The sequence below is a fragment of the Phyllobates terribilis genome, unplaced genomic scaffold, assembly GCF_046119375.1.
Source record: "Phyllobates terribilis strain yellow unplaced genomic scaffold, ASM4611937v1 Scaffold_11__3_contigs__length_659146591, whole genome shotgun sequence".
Classification (NCBI taxonomy): Eukaryota; Metazoa; Chordata; class Amphibia; order Anura; family Dendrobatidae; genus Phyllobates; species Phyllobates terribilis.
The window spans coordinates 181,999,213-182,018,509 of record NW_027362771.1 but is presented as its reverse complement, the minus strand read 5'-3'; the positions used below and the strand labels follow the sequence as shown (position 1 = coordinate 182,018,509).

At 37.6% G+C, this 19,297-nt stretch overlaps 1 protein-coding gene across 2 annotated transcripts in view; it reads right to left on the bottom strand.

The window, feature by feature from the left end:
- Positions 1–2,659: 2,659 nt before the first annotated feature.
- The window catches only part of SLC16A7 (solute carrier family 16 member 7), a 181,979-nt gene continuing 165,341 nt past the window's right edge, over positions 2,660–19,297 (bottom strand). For both annotated transcript variants that reach the window (XM_073651861.1, XM_073651863.1), the window contains exon 5: positions 2,660–17,994. In XM_073651861.1, coding sequence (XP_073507962.1) covers positions 17,744–17,994 — 251 coding nt within the window. In that variant the 3' untranslated portion in view covers positions 2,660–17,743. The remainder of the gene's footprint in view (positions 17,995–19,297) is intronic.

The following is a 19,297-nucleotide window of genomic DNA, read 5'->3' as shown; positions in this document are numbered from 1 at the left end:
AAGTTTACTCAAGTCAGCTAGAGATGCCACCGCTCTGGCAGTGCTGCAGCAGTGCATGCAAGTGCCTGCTCACTGACAGGTGTGTGACGTGCTCTCACACTGGAACTCCACACTGCACATGCTGGCAAGGCTTTGTGAGCAGCAAAGGCAAGTTATGGAACACCAGCTCCAACACGCCCGTCTGTATTCTGGTCAACCTCCACACATAACAACTGAAGAGTGGACATGAATGTCTGACATTTGTGCGGTTCTTCAAGACTTTGAAGACTCCACTAAGATGGTGACCGCGATGACGGAATCATCAGTGCAACAATCCTGCTTCTGTGCCTATTTAAACAGTTGCTGCTAACAATTAAACATGAACCTTTGCATGCAAACCAGGTGGAGATGGAGAAAAGACACGAGACAGGGAGATACTACCCAGCCTCATCTCCACTGCTCAGCACAGATTGGTTAACAATGAGGAGGTGGAGGCTGAGGAGGCGGAACAGGAGCTGGCTGATAGCATAAAAGAGGCTAGAACCCACACAAGCTTCATCCCGTCTCTCCTATGCGGATGGGATTAGGAAGGGAATGAGGAGCAAGAGATGTAGGAGGAGGAGATGGAGAGTAGTCATCATGGTGGAGACAGAGAAGTGTTGGCTGTAGGGACCTTGTCACGTATGGCAGCTTTTATGTACCACTGCCTTTCCCGCGATCCTAGCGTTACATTCTTCTTGGACAAAAAAGAATACTGGTTGTTCACCCTGCTAGACCCACGCTACAAGGAGAATTTTTCATCTCTTCTTTTTGAGGCGGAGAGGGCTTCTAAAATGGTGCTATATCGGAAGGCCATTGTGGAAAATATGTTGAAAAAATTCATATCAGACAACGTTAGTGGCAGGGGGCAAACTTCCTTTCCAACCAAGAAGGAGAGATGAGGGAGACCCACACCAGGTACAGCAGAGACAGGGGTACACTGTCAAAGGTCTGGGCCAATTTTTTGACTCCTTCCCGTGTCCATGCCCTCATGAGCGGGTATTTTTGACAAGGAAAGAAAAGTTTTAAAAGATGGTCAAGCAATACCTGGCCGACCAAGCTGTCCCTCTATGCCTTGAAGGTGTTGTGCTACCCTGCCGCTAGCATCTTCTCTGAGTGAATTTTTAGTGCCACAGGGGGGGGTCATAAAAGACAGGCGCTTTCGCCTGTCAACAGAAAGCGCTGACAGGCTGACTCTGATAACAATATGCAAAGCATGGCTTAGACCCGATTTTTACACACCACCCGATGACAGCAGCACATATAGTGTTTTTAATGTTCTTTATTTGAATGAGAGGCCTGCCAGTTGTTGCCTTCTAGGGTGCAAAGATGACCCTACTTATAATTTTTTCCTGCATTTACACTTTGTTCTAAGCCTTTATGAGTGTAGGAGCACCACAACTACACTTTGTTCTCAACTGTAGGGTGTATGGATGACCCTGCTTGTAATTTTTGGCAGGATTTGCACTTAGTGCATAGCTTTTATGAGTCTAGGAGTACCACTTCATGATAATTTGAACAGAATGTGTATGAGACCCTCCTTTATGTCTAATTCAGGGTTTATCTGAGTCCCTAATTTTGGCAGTTCTTGCCTCCTTCATAAATTACACTGAAATGTTATTTTTTCATAAAAATTTCAATTTTGGTTTACTTAAATTATATATTTTTTTAAATCCTTTTTAAATGTTGTCTTATATACAAGTCATTATACAGGAAAAAATGTTTCTAAACATTTTTTTCCTGTAAACTGCAATTTTTCAGTCGGTTTGGAATGTTTTATTGTCAGTCCTTAAAGTGGAGTAAAAGTGTGACACCATTGTTCTCTGGGAGTCAGAGATGCTTCTATTGGTCTTCAACATGCTTTTCTCCTGCCATTCAGCACTTTTCCCATCCATTTGAACATTTTCACTGCATCCCAGACCTTCTTGTAGGGTCTGCCGGAAAAATGCTCAGAATTCCTATTGACTCCCATTATACGCTTTACTCGAAATGAGCACCCGAGCATTAGGAATTGCTCGGTTCGAGTAACGAGTATCTGAGCATATTAGTGCTCGCCCATCTCTACCCTTTATCCATTATTTTATAGAATGACTTGTATGTTTTTGGTCGTTGTCTTGCTACAGGTCAAGAACAGATGTCCTGACATTGTCCTTTAGAATTTGCCGATAAAACTCAGAATTCATTATTCCATCAATGATGTTAAGCTGTCATGGTATTCAACATTTTTCTTACAGCCTAAATCTAACATTGGCACTGAAAAAAAAGATATTGCTATTTTACTCTACAGTTATTGTTTGGGGAATTAAGGAGAGTTCTGAATAATTACTGGGTGCCTTCAGGTAAATGGAAAATTACTTGTTAAAAAGGTGAAGATGATGTAACTCCTCTTTATAAAATAATATAACAATGTTTTATAAGTTCATATGTACTACTGATTTATGACAAATATTATAACCCTAGGTTTGTGAGGCTATTTTAACGTCCTGTATTTTCCCTCTCCTGAAACTCAATAAGGTTAGGCTGCTCCAATCATATAGTTATTAGATCATGATTGTCATACACTATTTAGTTTTATCACAGATGTGACATTCACTTAATTGGATAAAATCATGTTAATAACAAAATAATTATACCACACAGTTAAGACCGAATCAGCATTTAAACATTTATTTCCATGTTTAATATATGTTTCTTTGGCATTTTATAGATTGGTTTATGCACAGTAATATAAATTCAATATTTTCAGGTTATAAAAATACCTAATTTGCATGTGGAAGCTATTCAAGACTTAGCAACAGAGAAGAGATAAGTTTTAATGACAAGACATTTATTTACCATACAGATAGTTTGCTTATTTTATCACTTGCTTGATACTGACAACTCAACAGCCCCAATTTATAACAACATTGATATTTTTCCAGCATATTCACAGCCCGTCTTGTTAGCGTAGTAACATTGTTTTCCGCTTTTCTAATTATCAACATTCATATCAGCTAGGTCTGTATCTTTCATTAGTAGTAGATTATTCAGTGACTGCATAGGGTAAGTCATTTTACCACAAGGTAAGAGGGTTTCCTGATCATGGCTGTAAATTTAGAGGCTCCTGCACAAACAGAACTCAGGAGTGCCCAATCTGAAGCAAAAAAGGGTGCAAAATGTGTCTAAATCTACGCTCCAATGGAGGAACGCAAGCTAAGCAAGGAGAAAGCCAGTAACCAGGTCAAACTCAAGGTCTGGGACCAGGAACTACAACCATATGGTCAGAGGAGAATATGGGGAAGTTGGTTGAATTTATGGACTTAGAGATAAGATATGCAATATATGCATTAAAAACCCTGGCTGCAAGTGGAAGATTCATTTGCATCTGATTTAAAGCTATTGATGCTCAAATGGTTGATTGTCCGAGCATCTAAGCCACTGCTGGTTTCTAAGGCTGTTTTAACCCATTTCAACTGCTTTGTACATTTTTTGCAGCAGTTTTCCCATTTATGGAAAACTGTTGGCATCAACAACGATCAAGACTGTTGATCATGTCATCCTCAAGTGACATCCTCATGCCCCACTTATATCATTGCAAGTCTTAACCTGAGGGTCTCTCTAGTCTAAGGCAGCTACTTGTACAATTCTACAAAATAATATGAGCAATGTGAATGTATATTATACCATAGCCAAAGTAAATGGAATATAATCCACAGACAAGACGAGAAAGTTATACATTGCAGAACATTTGACACTATGCGGATAAAGTGTATGTAATAATTTACAACTAATCAGGCTTTAATTTGTTTCTTTAGTTCGATTAAGAACATAATAAATAGCACCATTAATGGGGTTAACACCCGAGGAGATCCCTCTTTTATAAAGGAGCCAGCGTAATGATTAGTTGAGCTCAGTAGGTTCAGCTTCTAAAATTCTGATATACTGTACCAATTATTCCATTGGAATTGCCACCACAGGGGGAAAATGTAGTGCTACATTCCAGCCATCCAAATAATGACTGACCATGTAATCCATGGACAGTTTGGGTCTGCCAGAGCAAGAATCACTCTTTGTTAGTGTCTTTCTCTCTGGCTTAAGGAGTTAAGTCTATCAATCATTTGCCCTAGTAAAGCATATGAAAACGTTGTCTTCATTAGGCATTCCTTTTTATTAAAATGTCAATATTTTTTATCTAAAATAACAATCCAGGTATATATGAAACTCTGAGCCCCAATGCTCAATATTAGAGATGAGCGAATAAATTTAAGTGTAATCGAATTCTTTCAGAAGATGCGATTGGATCGGTGATGGTGAGGAACGGAGAGCATCGGTGAGGCGAGTATCAGGATTTCTTTTTTGAAATAATATGTTAATTATGCTCTTGTGTCCCCAGAACATAAGGGATATTAAATTCACACACAATTGAATTTCTCCAGAAAAATTGTACGGACAGGCAATCTTGAATTTTGCCTGATCCACTCATCTCTACTAAATATATAACATGGCCCCTCTGTACCAGGTACTATTTATAATACTGGTTCCTTCTATGTATTGCACTAGAGAGGCCAGGGTGACTGCCTCCTCTGAATGCCATATAACTATGCACCAGTAACAGCCCATAAGGCTGACCTGTCAAGCTAATAATAATTCTATTTTTCCCTGAGTTTCATTATTCTAGCATGGAGCTGCCGGAATTTGCATGCTGTAATAACTGCTTTTTCTACATCTATCTATAATGAAGCAGAGCATATTGATGCTAAAGAGACTATACATTCTTTTACATCAGTTCAACTTAAGTTTAGTGACTTCAAAAGAGATTACTTGTGCCACAACTTTAGTGGTGAAAATATGCCGTACCCTATATCTGGATATAATTTCTTGTATATTGGTATATCGAAACAATACTGTCCATCTTCATTTAATGCTCTCACTATGCTCTAGGATGCCATTAAATATTCATTGATTTTATTTCTATTAATCATTCACAAGCAAGTGGCGATCCGGACTGCATTTCTAAATATAACAGACATTCTGTAATATGTGGTAGCTGCAAAATACACTAAAATAAAAGTACTGGTACAACAATCTCCTGCTTTTATTCATTGTCAACACACATCATCAACATCAGCAATCGGCATCTATAGATCAAGCAGCTTTCAGCTGCATGCACACACTGCAGTTATGTTGCATGTTTTTTTCCGAGAGTTTCAAATATCAAGGCAAAAACTTTGCGGCTTCACTATGACCACACCAGTAAAATGTACCATGGCCGCATTGTGTGCGCGACATGATATCAATAAGCAATGATAATCAATATGCTGGAAAGTGTCCTAAATATTGGATGATAATGATTGGTGATTTAACCATCTGGATCTTTAATGTTTATATACAGTGAAAAGAAGGTTGTTGCCTACAAATTGAGACATATAAGTAGAAGAAGAAGGAATCTTGTACCTCTGCAAAAAGAAAAAAAATGGTGTTTGCTAGGGCTAAAGCCAGATGGAGTGACCAGGTCGTGCTTGAGGTGTGGCCATGTAACACGGGTACTTTAGATGCAGCGACACAGAAACACAGAGCAGCCAATACAGGGTTAATAAACAGGGGAAGTTTATGATAAAAGGGTCAATCTCCACGCAGGGAGTAACAGGGGAAAATATGGGGGAAAACAAGGGAAGTAGCAGGTAAAAGTCTATAACTGACAGTTCACAGTTTAACTAGATGTAGCAGAGTCGAACCGGTTGTAATCGACAGTTTTTACACTTAGCTGACTCTTTTCCTCCACAAGGCAGTTGCTAGCTGATGCCGGTGTTGATTTCTTCAGGCTTCCCCGCCCAAACAATGCTCCGTCTTCTGGCGGCAGTGGGCAGTCTCCAGTTTTACCCACAGAGCCCCTAGTCCATAACACGGCACCTCACGTGCTCGGCTTCACAGACCCTGTGTCTCTTCTCCCTCTAGTCGGCTTGACTCCTCCGGTCCAGTACTGGAGCCAGGATCCTGGACCCTCTCACACTGCTCTCCTGAGCTGGACTCTTCTCTCGCTTTCCCGCGCAAAAGTCCTTGTCTCTCCCTCTCTCTAGCCACGCCACCAGTTTTCTGGTCACCTGACCTCCCAGCTTTCACTCTGGACACGCCCCCAGCTTCCCAGTCACCTGACTCCTGTCCTGGAAGTTTGTCTTCCCCCTGCAACCAGAGGTTCGGCCCCGGCAGTTCCAGATCCCTTGTTCTGAAAGTACTTACACCCCGGTCTTCCATCTTACACCCACAAACCCCAGTTCTGTGAATTAGATATTCCCTACAACATGCTTATTAAAGGGAATAAGTCATCAGTTGTTTTGCTATGTAATCTGAGAGCAGGATGATGTAGGGGCAGGGACCCTAATTTCAGTGATGTTTCACTTACTGGGCTGTGTTTTGCTGCTTTAATACAATCAGTGTTTTATCAGCAGCACTACAGGACAACTGCCCTTGTGCAATCGAGTGAAACCCCTCCCCCAGTACTAATTAGCAGCTCTGTCACTATAGAATATACACAGAAAGCTGCTAATTAGTGGTGTTTAGTGGTGCTAAATCTGCAACAGAGAAAACTATAATTCTATCATAACTGCTGCACCAAGTAAACTAAGTGACACATCACTGGAATCAGGGTCTCTAACTCTATCTCATGCTGCTACCCTACCATGATGCTGATTCCCTACAAAAAATCACAAAACAGCAGAAGATAAATGTCATTGCAATTTTCAGACTAGTTGTGGCCTCACCAAGGCGGGGACTTAGACACTCCATCTGGCTCCACTGCTCCAACTAATACCCTTTGTCTACGGCTATGTTCACACATCATGGTTTTTTCAACGTTCATTTTGTGCAGCAAAACCTGATCCCTTGGCAGGAGTTTGTTCAGGATTTTTGTTGCAGTTTTCTTGCTTTTTTTTGCTTTTTTTGGTGCCTTTTTGGTGCATTTTTTCAGGGTTTTTTTCTCACAGTTTTTTTTTTGTATCTGTTATGCATGTACATAAAGTTCAGTGAAAAAAAAATCTCATTCTGGTTTAGGCACAAAAAGCACTGAAAAAAAGCTGAAAACTTGACACCTGCGTTTTTGGTCCATTTTTTTTCACCACCCATTACTTCTAATGGGTGAACAAATGCTGAGAAAAAGCTGAAAAAACTCTGAAAGAAGTGACATGCTCTATTTTGCAAAAAAAACATGTAAAGTACAAAATCCTGAACAAAAAAAACCCATGATGTGTGCATGTGATTTCTGGAATCTCATAGCCTCTGCTGCTACTGCAAAATGCAGCTGAAAGTCTGCATAAAAAAATGCATCAAAAAATGCTGAAAAAAACATGATGTGTGAACATAGCCTAAAAGGCAAAATTGTTGCAGATTAGACATGTCATTATGTGACTTTTTGCAATATTGTCTTAATAATGTACTATGCAAGGAGATACACTACTATAGAATGGTATCGATTTGCCACTTTGTTCATGTAAGGTCTTATAGTGCATAACAGACATTTTATATAAATTAGGTTACAATATATTTAATAATAAATAATTTTACAATTTTTATCATATACCGTATATAATATCGTATTACTCCTGATAGTGAGAATACCTAATGTGGTATACAGGCTTGGACAGGCCCACAGGAGAACAGGATAATCCTCCAGTAGGCCCCTGTGAAGAAGTGCTAATGAGTAGTGCAGAAAAAAGTATCATCTTATCATTCAGTAAGCAAGCTAGCCAAATTAATATTACATAGAAGCAAAACTAAATTTGTTTACTTGAGTCAGGTTATTTTGGATGTAGCTGAACAGTGTGCCCCAAGAATCACTGTTACTGGTGGGCCTTTGCCAATCCAGACATATTGGTGGTATAGTGCAAGGTATGAAATGTAGCATAATTCTGTGTTAATAAGTTCACATCTATTATCAACATAACTATTTTTATTACCAATCCAATCTCACGCTATGTTCTACCACAACATTTCCCATTATAGGCAATGACTATTGAAACCACCAATGAATGATCAGTTTGTAAAGTTGTTGCTGTGGATCTGATGAGGGAATTCTTCCTTTCTGGTCAAGTACATCATTATTGGAAATAAGCAATAATTGGTCAATGTAAATGGGTGATTACAGATCGGACAATGAGACAATAAGTTTTAAAAACCTCTTGCCAAAATTATATTTTATTTGACATAAACCCTTTAACTATATCTCACTAGTAATATGTGCTTTACAGAAAAATAATGGCTACAGGTTTTGCTGCCTTGAGCTTAAAGTTTCTTATGCATTGCTAATGAAAATAACTTTTAAAGATTTGATTTGATTTATTTTTCAAATCCTGAGAGGCACATTTCCCTTTGAACACCATTTTATAGTTTCTTTTATTAAAAGGGTTTTCTGAGAAATAAAGAAAATGAATAATTGAAAAAATACATTATAAATAAATGAATGCTTTTAATCATTTGTTATAAGGTTTTTCAAAATGGCTTCCATCACATTACTGAACACAAAACTCATCCTTAAAATACAGTAGGATGAGTTGTGCGAGTACATATTGTAAATTTATTTGGAGAATTCGCACACCAGTAGACATAGATCATAGGCATCGATCTTTAGGCATAGATCTGTAATTTTATTGGTTATTTCTCATATCCAATTATTTTCACATTATTCTAGTTGTTTGATATAATGTAACAAATTGCATAGCCATAGCATCGTTTTGAGTTTTAACCCTTCATCAGACCTAAGAAAGTCACCAAATCAATATAAAAGGCTATATAAAGGAGTTCACAGTCCGTGGTGGTATTCCCAAATAGTTGATCCTCAGGGAGTCTCCAGGTAGAATAATGTAAGGAAGAGAAGAGGTTGCTGGGGTGTTATTCCCCAATGGATGACACTTACATGTCATACGTTCTGTATGGCACAAGAGATGGTGTGGTCAAATTCAGCAAATTCAGCTGATTAATGTCCTGGGGAATTAGTAGTAAAAATACATTATAAGTAAATACATTTAATTATTTATTAAAAGGTTTTTCAAAATGGCTTCTATCACATTCCTGAACACTAAACCCTACCTAAACACAAAGTAGGATGGGTTGTGAGAGTTAAGATAGCGCTCCTGCAATCTCTAGCCATTACATATGAAGAGATACAGGAGGAAATATGTGTAAATCAAAGCTGCAAATTCTCTTCAGAGAGGAAGAGAACTAGAACTCTAGTTCCACCTATAGGAAGTTTGGCTGGGTGAGAGGCGTCTGACCGGTATCCAAGGGGTAATGTTTCAGCTTGCGGAGAGTGACATGTTAAGCCATGTCAAGGTGAGGAGACTTTTATGTCGCAATGCTCCTCTGGGAAATATTGCTACTTCCTATAGGTGGCACTAGAGTTCTAGTCCTCTTCCTATCTGAAGAGACAATTTGCATATTTCCCAGAGGAGCATTGCAGCTTAAAAGTCTCCTCACCTTGAGATGCTTAACATGTCACTCTCCGCAAGGAGAAACGTTACCCCTTGGATATAAATCAAAACTAATACATCTCAGCGGAAGCACAGGCAACTGAGTCAGAAGTTATGAGAAGAGAGGATGATGACGGGGTGGGACAAGACAAGGTGTAGTCTGTGCGAGATGTTATTTTCTAACACAGTGTAAGTGATGTTGGTCGAATACACTCTTAGAAAACAACATCCCTCTTAGAAAGCCACAACTTTCATCTCATCCAGGCTATCCTCCTCAGTCCTCATAACCTCCGACCTAGCTGTCTGTGCTTCAGCTGAGTTATCTCAGCTTTGATATACACACATTCCCTTATCTATTTCTCCTCATAGAGTAGCTAACAGCAAGAGAGTTTTCTCTATAAAATAAGGGTTTTGAAATGTGATGTCAGACATTCTGAAAAATTTTATAACTGAACCCCAGTCAACATGAGTGTAAAACAAAATGATTAAATGCATTAATACATTTATAAATTAATTTATCATTTATTAATTTTCTTTATTTCCTAGAGAACTCCTTTAAATTATACCTGTTAGCAACTAACCAATAGATTTGTTTTTCAAATGTTAAAGGAGGTGTTCACCTTAATTCCATTTAGTCAGTCCATTTTTTTCTTGTATGTGAAAAGAATGGAGTTATTTCCATTCCATTTTCATCTGTGCTTTGTCAGTGTCAGCTTTGCAATCAGTATTTCAGCAGCTTTTCTTGTGTTAAAAAAAACAGATGGAAACATGGATGGCTGAAAGAAGCCTTAAAAACAATTATGTGGCTTAAGGCTTATTCACACAACCGTATTTTTGGTCCAATTGCTGTCTGTGGAAAAAATGGACAGCATTCAGACCAATTTTATTCAATGGGGCAGTGCAGATGACTAATTTTTTTCGCTGACTGAATCTGAGTGTGAAAAACTCACAGCTTGCACTAGTTTCATCTCTACATTGGAGGAGACTCACCCCTTCAAGTCTATGGGTGCTTAAAAAAATCAGATGCCTTATGGAGCCACAGTATAGTATCCAATTTTTAAGGGTAATTCTGTAATATAGGAAACTGTAAATGGTCCAGTAAATAAACAATAGCTGCTGCTGTGAAAAAATGGATTGCATACTGACTGCACACGGAGGACAAGTGAGAAAAAATTGTCAGAGTTTTCTGAAAGAAACTCTTAACAATTTTTTCAATGCCCATATAAACCTGACCTTGGTTATAGTACTGATTTGCAAGCAACGATGATTAACTTTGCAAATACATTACTGACTTTGGGGTAACCCTGAGTCATGATCTGAGCTCCTGTAATAAAGATGTTGAGTTGGATAGTACTACTACTACTACTTCTACTACTACTAATAATAATAACAATGGTACTAAAAGACAATTACAGGAAAGAAAGTGATTGATAAAAAAAACTTGGATGTTTCCAGGGCAAGCTCCAAATAGACATTCAATTAGAAAGCAATACTATGCTTTCAGTATTGAAACAAGCCAGTACCCCATTGGTCGCAATGCCCCTCTTCACCTGCATTATGCTGCAATGTAGCAACAGTATAGTGCAATCTTTGTCTGTACAACTTGTGTAGCAGCCAAAGTCTCCATGTAGCCCCAGCCTTAACCATGATTCTATTATGGATGGTCATATGATGGAGCTAAATGGTTTCCAATGAATTTACAGGTGTGGCTTTTATAGTTTTGATGGAAATTAAACTGTTGTAAGCCACACTATCCTTGTAATCAAAAAGGGAGAGCCTCGAACATAGAGAGCAAATGTTAAAGTGAGCATAGCCTTAGTGTAGCAAATTGCCTTAAAGGGGTAGTTTTATATGAGTCATCCATATTATATGCCATAAATGTCACAAAGATGTCAGTTCCACCTTTGATACCTGCACCTATCTCTAGAATTAAAATCACGTGACTCACACATCTTGCCAGGGGCAGCAGATATGTGAATATATATATCTAAGATGTGTATACCCCTTAAAACTGTTTAGATTAATTATAAATAATGTTTAAAATTAAAGGTGATTAAAGGTAAACATACACAAAAAAACTCATTGGGTCATTTCACAGATATATAAATTAAGCCTGTTTAACCCCTTAACGCTCCATGATGTACTATTACGCCATGGAATGTGTCAGGGTATTTGCAGCTCAGGAGCATAGACTGCTGCACTAAAAGCAGATGCTGGCTGTATTACATAGATGGTATCAGCGTTTGACAGCAGTGATCAGCACTACCACCAAGCACTGCTGTTAGCCTCTTAAATGCCAATATCAACTACTGACAGTGGCATTTAAGCACTACGATTTGGTCCAAGCCTCCGTTAAGGTGCCCATTGGCCACCAGCAATGTGATCTCAGGGAGTTGATTTGTTTGTTTTGACAGCCAGTGGCCAACGAAGGAACCCGTCCGTGCCTGATTTGTTATTTCCCCTGTGGTATCCAGGAAACACTGATTGTTACTACATACAGCAAAACTATAGTAATGCTGTATATAGTACAAGCGATCAAATGATCACAAGTTCAAGAAGTTCAAGTCCTCTAAGGGGACTAAAATATAAAGTGAAATGTTAAATTTAAAAAAAAAAATAAAAAAAATAACAAAATATTAAAAAATATTAAAAAATGAATCCTCCTCCTCTCCAGTTAAAAATAAAGAAATGTAAAAAATGAAAAAAAAAAAAATTATATATAAACATATTTGGTATCACCGTGTCCATAAAAGTCTGAGCTGACAAAATATCAAATGAATTAACCGATCGGAAAATGCTGTTAAGAGTAAAAATATTCACATATCAAAATTGAAGTTTTTCAATCGCCGCAAAATGCAAAAAATTAGATAATAAGTGGTCAAAACATAATACATATCACCAAATGGTGTGCAAAAACAATCCCTCACACAGCTCCATTGATGGAAAAATAAAAAAGTCACAGGTCTTGTAAAGTGGTGGCACAAACCTAATTTGATGTGATAATAATAGGTTCATTTTTAAACCACTAAAATAGTATATCAAACCCTATACCCTGCCAGCATCACAATAATTGTACTTATCTGGAGAAACATGCTGTCAGGTCATTTCTTCTGCACAATTAGCAGCATAAAAATAAAACACAAAAAACAATGGCAGATTTGCACTTTTTCACCATTTCACTGCAATTGGAATTTTTCTTTGCCATTTTCCATTTGCTGTTTGAAGAAGAGGAATAAAAAATGAAATTGCAAAAACTAAAACTGGTTGTGTCCTTAAGGGGTTAAAAGAAAAGAAACTTCTCATCTGAACCAGTCTTTAGTATGATGGATCAACCTGTGCCCTTGTACAAGGCATGCAATAAGAATAAGGCCTGCAGACAAGGCTAAGAATAATTACGTTAGCTAGATTCAGTGATTATAGAAGAGAAGCACATTATTGAAAGATGTGACTAGCCAAGTCTGTAGCTGGGGGGGAGAATACATGTTAATTTGGTCAAATTAAATAACTTATTATTGAGAAGAAACTCTCTGAACATTCCACAAGTACTTAATGCATCACAAGTTAGAAAAAGTGGAAATGACTGAAATGTGAAAGGAGTGATATGTCTAAATCACATAAAAATGAAGCATTAATGAGGAGCTTTGCTAACCATTATATATTTAAAATCCGGTTTGGAGCAAAAGAAAAGAATAGATGAAGCACACGAGAAACATTAGTAACTTTTAATGTATGCGCTTAACCCCATCTAATCAGTGTTCTGTGTCATCCATTCTGCCATTGATTCAGGATCTGCAATCCTAATCTCCCTTCCTCACTAAAACAGGCAATACCCATGAGAAAACTTTCAACGACCGACAGCTATCTCTCCCAGGTCCCCAATACACATGAACATCCGGCACAGAAGTCATATGTTTTCAATGCAAAGACCAGGGTTGCCAACTTGACTTTTAATTTTTTCTGGACAGCTTGTAGAAAAATTATGGCCAGGCAATATTTTTTACAGGCATATTGGAAAATTATAATAAATCATTAAGATGATAAGTGACCAATGTCTACAGCCCAGAATTAAGATATGAAGACTTCAGATGCAAAATTATGATAATTATAGTAAAAATAATCTGTATAAGTTTCTTTAGCTTCAAAAAATCAGACACCTTCAAAAAATTTTACGAACAGGGCAAAAAAGTGTCTTTTACGGACTGTCCTGGAATTACTGGACGGTTGGCAACCCTGGTGAAGAGATCAGAAAGCAGCTGCCAGGGGATCTCTTCGTTTTCTCCCTGAAAAGGGATCCTTTTGTTTTCTCCTGTCAATTGAGAGTAAGGAGGCCCCCATACACATTAAATGGTCAGCCGCTCCCGCCGAAATTGTCCTCTTTGACCGATTTTCATCTAATGTGTATGTGGATCTCAACTCCAGCAGCACCGCCAATCTAGGTGGATGAGAAGTGGGTAGCACCAGGCACTAATGGGTTCATGGCTTAGTTTAACTCATTGAACGTTACACCAAGAGACCTAAGTTTTAAATTGCTTATGGGCTTTCACTTTATGCTTCTGATTAAAGAATGATTTCAAAAGAATATGACAATCAAATTGAATAATTTGGAGGAAATCTTTTGCCTTTCTATAGTTTACAAGTATATTATGGAATATACTGCTTAATTTAAGAAAAAGCTAAATATTATACATGCTGGGCTATTACACTAATCAGCAAAAAAATGATGTGTCATTTGTATAATAGCTGTTAGGAAAGCATACAGCCTGCTTCTCCCCATCTCCTCTATTCCATCTCCTCAATTATTAATTGCCTGTAGTCACAGTGGTTGTCAATCATTGGTAAATAGGCAAGTGGAGTACATGAATACAAAGGACTTATAATTATGAGACATCTGCATTTTTTTAAGTAGCCATTATGTATACAGTACAATATTTTTTAAGCCATTTAGGATAACAGTACAGTGGATCTGTCAATATAATATGCTGCCTTTAAATAGGTCACCTAATTCTGATGACATGATTGACTTAAAGTGGTTTTCTTGAATTTAATGTTATAAAATATAGACAATTTACTTACTCTTTAAATCCTCATCTCTCCAGCATGCAGTGAACATGCTTCATCCATCAGTCACTTGACCACTACAAGCAGCCACTGGCCTCATTGTGGCATCTGCATGTACAGAACGTGACTGCTGAGGCCAGTGATTAGCCATCAAAAAAGATGGACAAGAGAGTCACATCATCACTGAACTACTAGCAGGACCTTGGGGAGCCAGTGCTGGAGTTGGAGAAGGGGAATATGGGAATTCAAAGGGTAAGTCGTGGTTATTTCATTATTTTACAACATTCCCTACTCTAAAACCAATTTTGTCAAATCCAAGAAAACCCCATTAAAAAAAACTAAAAAATCAACGATCAAAAAAAGAACAAACAATAATCAACATAAATTTAATATTATTACAGACAGTGGTAAATGTGTCATATTTTTGTTTTCATTTTTAAAAATGTTTTCCATCATCTGGCTCAGCACCCATGTACTTAGGACTTTGCGGCTAGGTATTCACTTTGCATCATGGTGCGGAATTTACACAGAGATTTTCTACATGTAAAATCATTTTACAGTACCAGCAAATTGGATGAGTTTGGACTTAATCTCATCCAGATGCTATGCTTAGTTTTAATTAATTTGTGGAAAAAAGAGCATAAATTGATAGAATTGTTTAAATCCACAGCATCAATTTCTGCTGCAGAAATAAACATTTTTAATGCAGATTTTACCCATTTAATTCAATAGGGATCCTGAATCTGTGGTTAAACTCCTGGCCTGTCCATTGATTTCTTTTGTTTGTTTTTTTGTGCATTTCCTTAATAAAAATGCACATAAGAAGACCTGAATAAGTGTGGAAATATGCATGGATATCAAATTAGAAATCTATACCTAAAATTCTCATCAAATACGCAAAATGTGAACCTAGCCTTAAAGCTAGGAACAATCTATAAAATATACAGAGCAGTAGTTTTCTAACAAATACTGTGGCAAAAAATTATGAACATTCTACTTTCATGAAAAAAAGTGTTTATGATGATTTCATAATTTTATGCTATTTTTGATGAGTTTTATATTTTTTTCACAAACATTTATTTGTACCAGGTTTGAAAGTCGGCATCTATCCATTAGTTAGGTTATAGCTTACAGATGGCTGGGAGCTTCACTGATCCCGAGGACAGGGCTCTGTCGAACATATGCACCACCACTTCATTAAAGGGAATCTGTTAGCCGTTTTTTGCCATGTAATCAGACAACAGCATGATGTAGGGACAGAGACCCAGATTCCAGAGATTCCAGTGATGTACCACTTAATTTAATGGTTTCAGCAGTAATGATAGATTCACAGTTTTCTCTGCCGAAAATCTAGCAGAGCTCAGTTGTTGAGCTGTGCATAACCTGCCCCCACCACAGCTATTTGAGTACATTGTATATTGAGGAGAGCTGCTAATCAGTGCTGGGGAAGAGGTTAGACTAGGCTGCACGAGGTCTGTTGTCCTCTAGAGATAAACTCATGCTAATAAACATTAAAGCACCCCTCCAGCGTGTTTTTTTTATCGCAGCAATGGAGTGGTGCTACTAGTCTAAGTTCCCTTCCTCTAGTATTATACTTACCACCTGCCATCTTCATCTTTTATTGGTACCGCTCTGATTATCTCCAGCAGTTTGTGACCTTCCGGATCGTTCCCGTATTTGTTGCGCGTTACGGAAGTCACAACTCAATGTAAGTCTATGGGAGCCAGAATGAGATTCTCATTGACTTACACTGAGAGATTGTGACCTTTATCTGGGCTGCCAACTTGACTTTTTATTTTTTTTATAAAAAATCAAGGACTGACAGTATTTTTACAGAAACATTGAAAAATCTTAATAAATCAGTAAGATTATAAGTGATCTATGTCTACAGTTCATAATTTTGATAAGAAGAAACCAGCTGCAGTCACTGTGAACTGTAAAATGATGACAATTACAGTCAAAATAATCTGTATAAGTTTCTTCCCCCTCAAAAACATCACGGATGCCTTTCTTTTTTTATATACAGGGCAAAAAGTGATCAATTTTCACGGTTGAAAACGCTGACCATTAACTCTAACTTACACAATCTTCCAGCGTGTACCTGAGTGACACTGGGAAGATCTGAAGACAGCGGCTGGTAAATATAAGACTAGGGTCAGGGAACATAGATTAGTATCACCACTCCAGTGCCGAAATAAAGAAAAAACACTGGAGTGGAATTTAATTGTATTGAACAGCTAAATACAGATCAGTAAGTGTCACATCCCTGTAATCAGAGTCTCTGTTCATACATTATGTTGTTCTCGTTACATCAAAAACTTTGTGACAGATTCCCTTTAATTATGGTGCTATGCTCGGTTATCTTACTCAATCCATAGAGAATGTATTGTGTAGTGGTGCAGATGCTTGCCTGTCGCTCCACTCAGACTGTACAAACCATATGAGTAATTCCCTAATTTTTCTTCAATTTCATCTAGAAAAATATATGCCAACAATTAAATAATTTACTTTAATTTGTTTGAAACATATTTTATGAATCTAGAATGTTGAGCTATTAGGCAAATACTGTTTTTATGTCTGCAATTTTTGCATTTTCATACCCCTGGGTAAACATAGGCTTAGTGCAGTGTTTCCAGAATTTTTGTCAGGAGTTGTATAGAGAAGAGCAGGTTTCTCAGCAGCGTAGAAAAATAACCAGTATTGACAGCTAACATCTTTCATTTATACATGTCTTCTGTTTGCAAAGGTTCAATCTGTCCATGATTTCCATACTAGGATGTAACAGAAATAATACAAAATATCTCAAAAGAACTGAAAATGTGAAAAATCCACTGAAATGTGAGATAACAACAATATCAAAATATTTCTCTTCCTCTATAAACTATTACATTTCTATATCAATGTTACAAACAAGCAGAAGAAAATTCCGTTTAATTTCATAATTGGCATTGAAAGGCTGATTTAGGCTTCAGGTCATTAAATACTTGATGTTAAAATAAGATATGTATCAAATATTATTCACAAAATTTCGTAGCATTTTAAATATATAGAACATGTCACTTGCTTTTTTTTGTTACTCAGACAAGTGCAAGAGTCTCTAAACCTTGTAATAGTAATATAATCAGACACAAATGCAGCATTGTTTGCCTGTCAGTCTCCACATATTACCCCTGAATCAGCAGAAAGTTCCATATAATACTTGCATATGATTGAATAAATAATAGTTCATTCTATATACTAGTTTCCTTGTCTGATGAATTTGTTTGTGGATTGGATTTTTTGATCACATCAATGGGTTCCGGATTGTTTAGAGGTTCTGTCTCTTTTGTTGCATTTTTTTCTTTATTTTCCAATTTTTCTTTTGCTAGTAGTCTGTAGTTAATGGCATTTCCAATAAATAACCATATGCTTGCAACAATAACAATAATGCCGCATGCAAAGTACATGTATTTATAGTTCCCAGTCACGTCCACCAGCCAACCTAAAAGACAAAAAGAAAATATTAAAAAAAAACAAAAACATAAGAATAAAGGAATTGGCCAAACAAATTGAATTTGAGTAATCTAAAAACATATTGTGATTAAAGGGGTTTTTATTTTTACCTTCAAAAATATGGCTCTAAAAATTTGTATACGCTGTGTGCCTCTGCTTCGGTCTCTGTACACTGGCTGCAGAGGAGACATCAAGACTACAGAGAATTTCACCACTGTAGTTTGTGCCATTTACATTAACACTGTTGTCTTCCCCAGTTTCCAGAGCCATTACATGACCACTCTTTCTACAGGGTGGGCCAATTATATGGATACACCTAAATTAAATGGGAATGGTTGGTGATATCAACTTCCTGTTTGTGGCACATTAGTATATGGGAGGGGGAAAACTTTTCCAGATGGGTAGTGACCATGGTGGCCATTTTGAAGTCGGACATTTTGGATCCAATTTTATTTTTTTCAATGGGAAGAGGGTCATGTGACACATCAAACTTATTGAGAATTTCATAAGAAAAACAATGGTGTGCTTGGTTTTAACGTAACTTTATTCTTTCATGAGTTTTTTACAAGTTTCTGACCACTTATAAAATGTGTTCAAAGTGCAGCCCATTGTGTTGGATTGTCAATGCAACCCTCTTCTCCCACTCTTGACACACTGATAGCAACACCGCAGAAGAAATGCTAGCACAGGCTTCCAGTATCTGTTGTTTCAGATGCTGCACATCTCGTATCTTGATGGTATGGTGTGGTATATGGGGTACAAAGATAGTGGGGCCATTCTTCATCAATGGAAAGCTCAATGCCACTGGATATCTGAAATTGCCACATGATGATGTGTTGCCCTCTTTATGCACTGAAGATGGCACGTTCCCTGAGTTTTTCCAACAAGATGGTGCACCACCACATTATGGGTGTCAGGTCCGAGAATTCCTATTTGAACAGTTTCCTGGAAAGTGGAGTGGTCATCATGGGCCAGTTGAATGGCCACCAAGGTCTCCCGATCTGACCCCCTTAGAATTTTATCTTTGGGGTCATCTGAAGGCAATTGTCTATGCTGTGAACATACGAGAGGTGCAGCATCTGAAACAACAGATACTGGAAGCCTGTGCTAGCATTTCTTCTGCGGTGTTGCTATCAGTGTGTTAAGAGTGGGAGAAGAGGGTTGCATTGACAATCCAACACAATGGGCAGCACTTTGAACACATTTTATAAGTGGTCAGAAACTTGTAAAACTGTCATGAAAGAATAAAGTTACATTAAAAACAAGCACACCATTGTTTTCCTTATGAAATT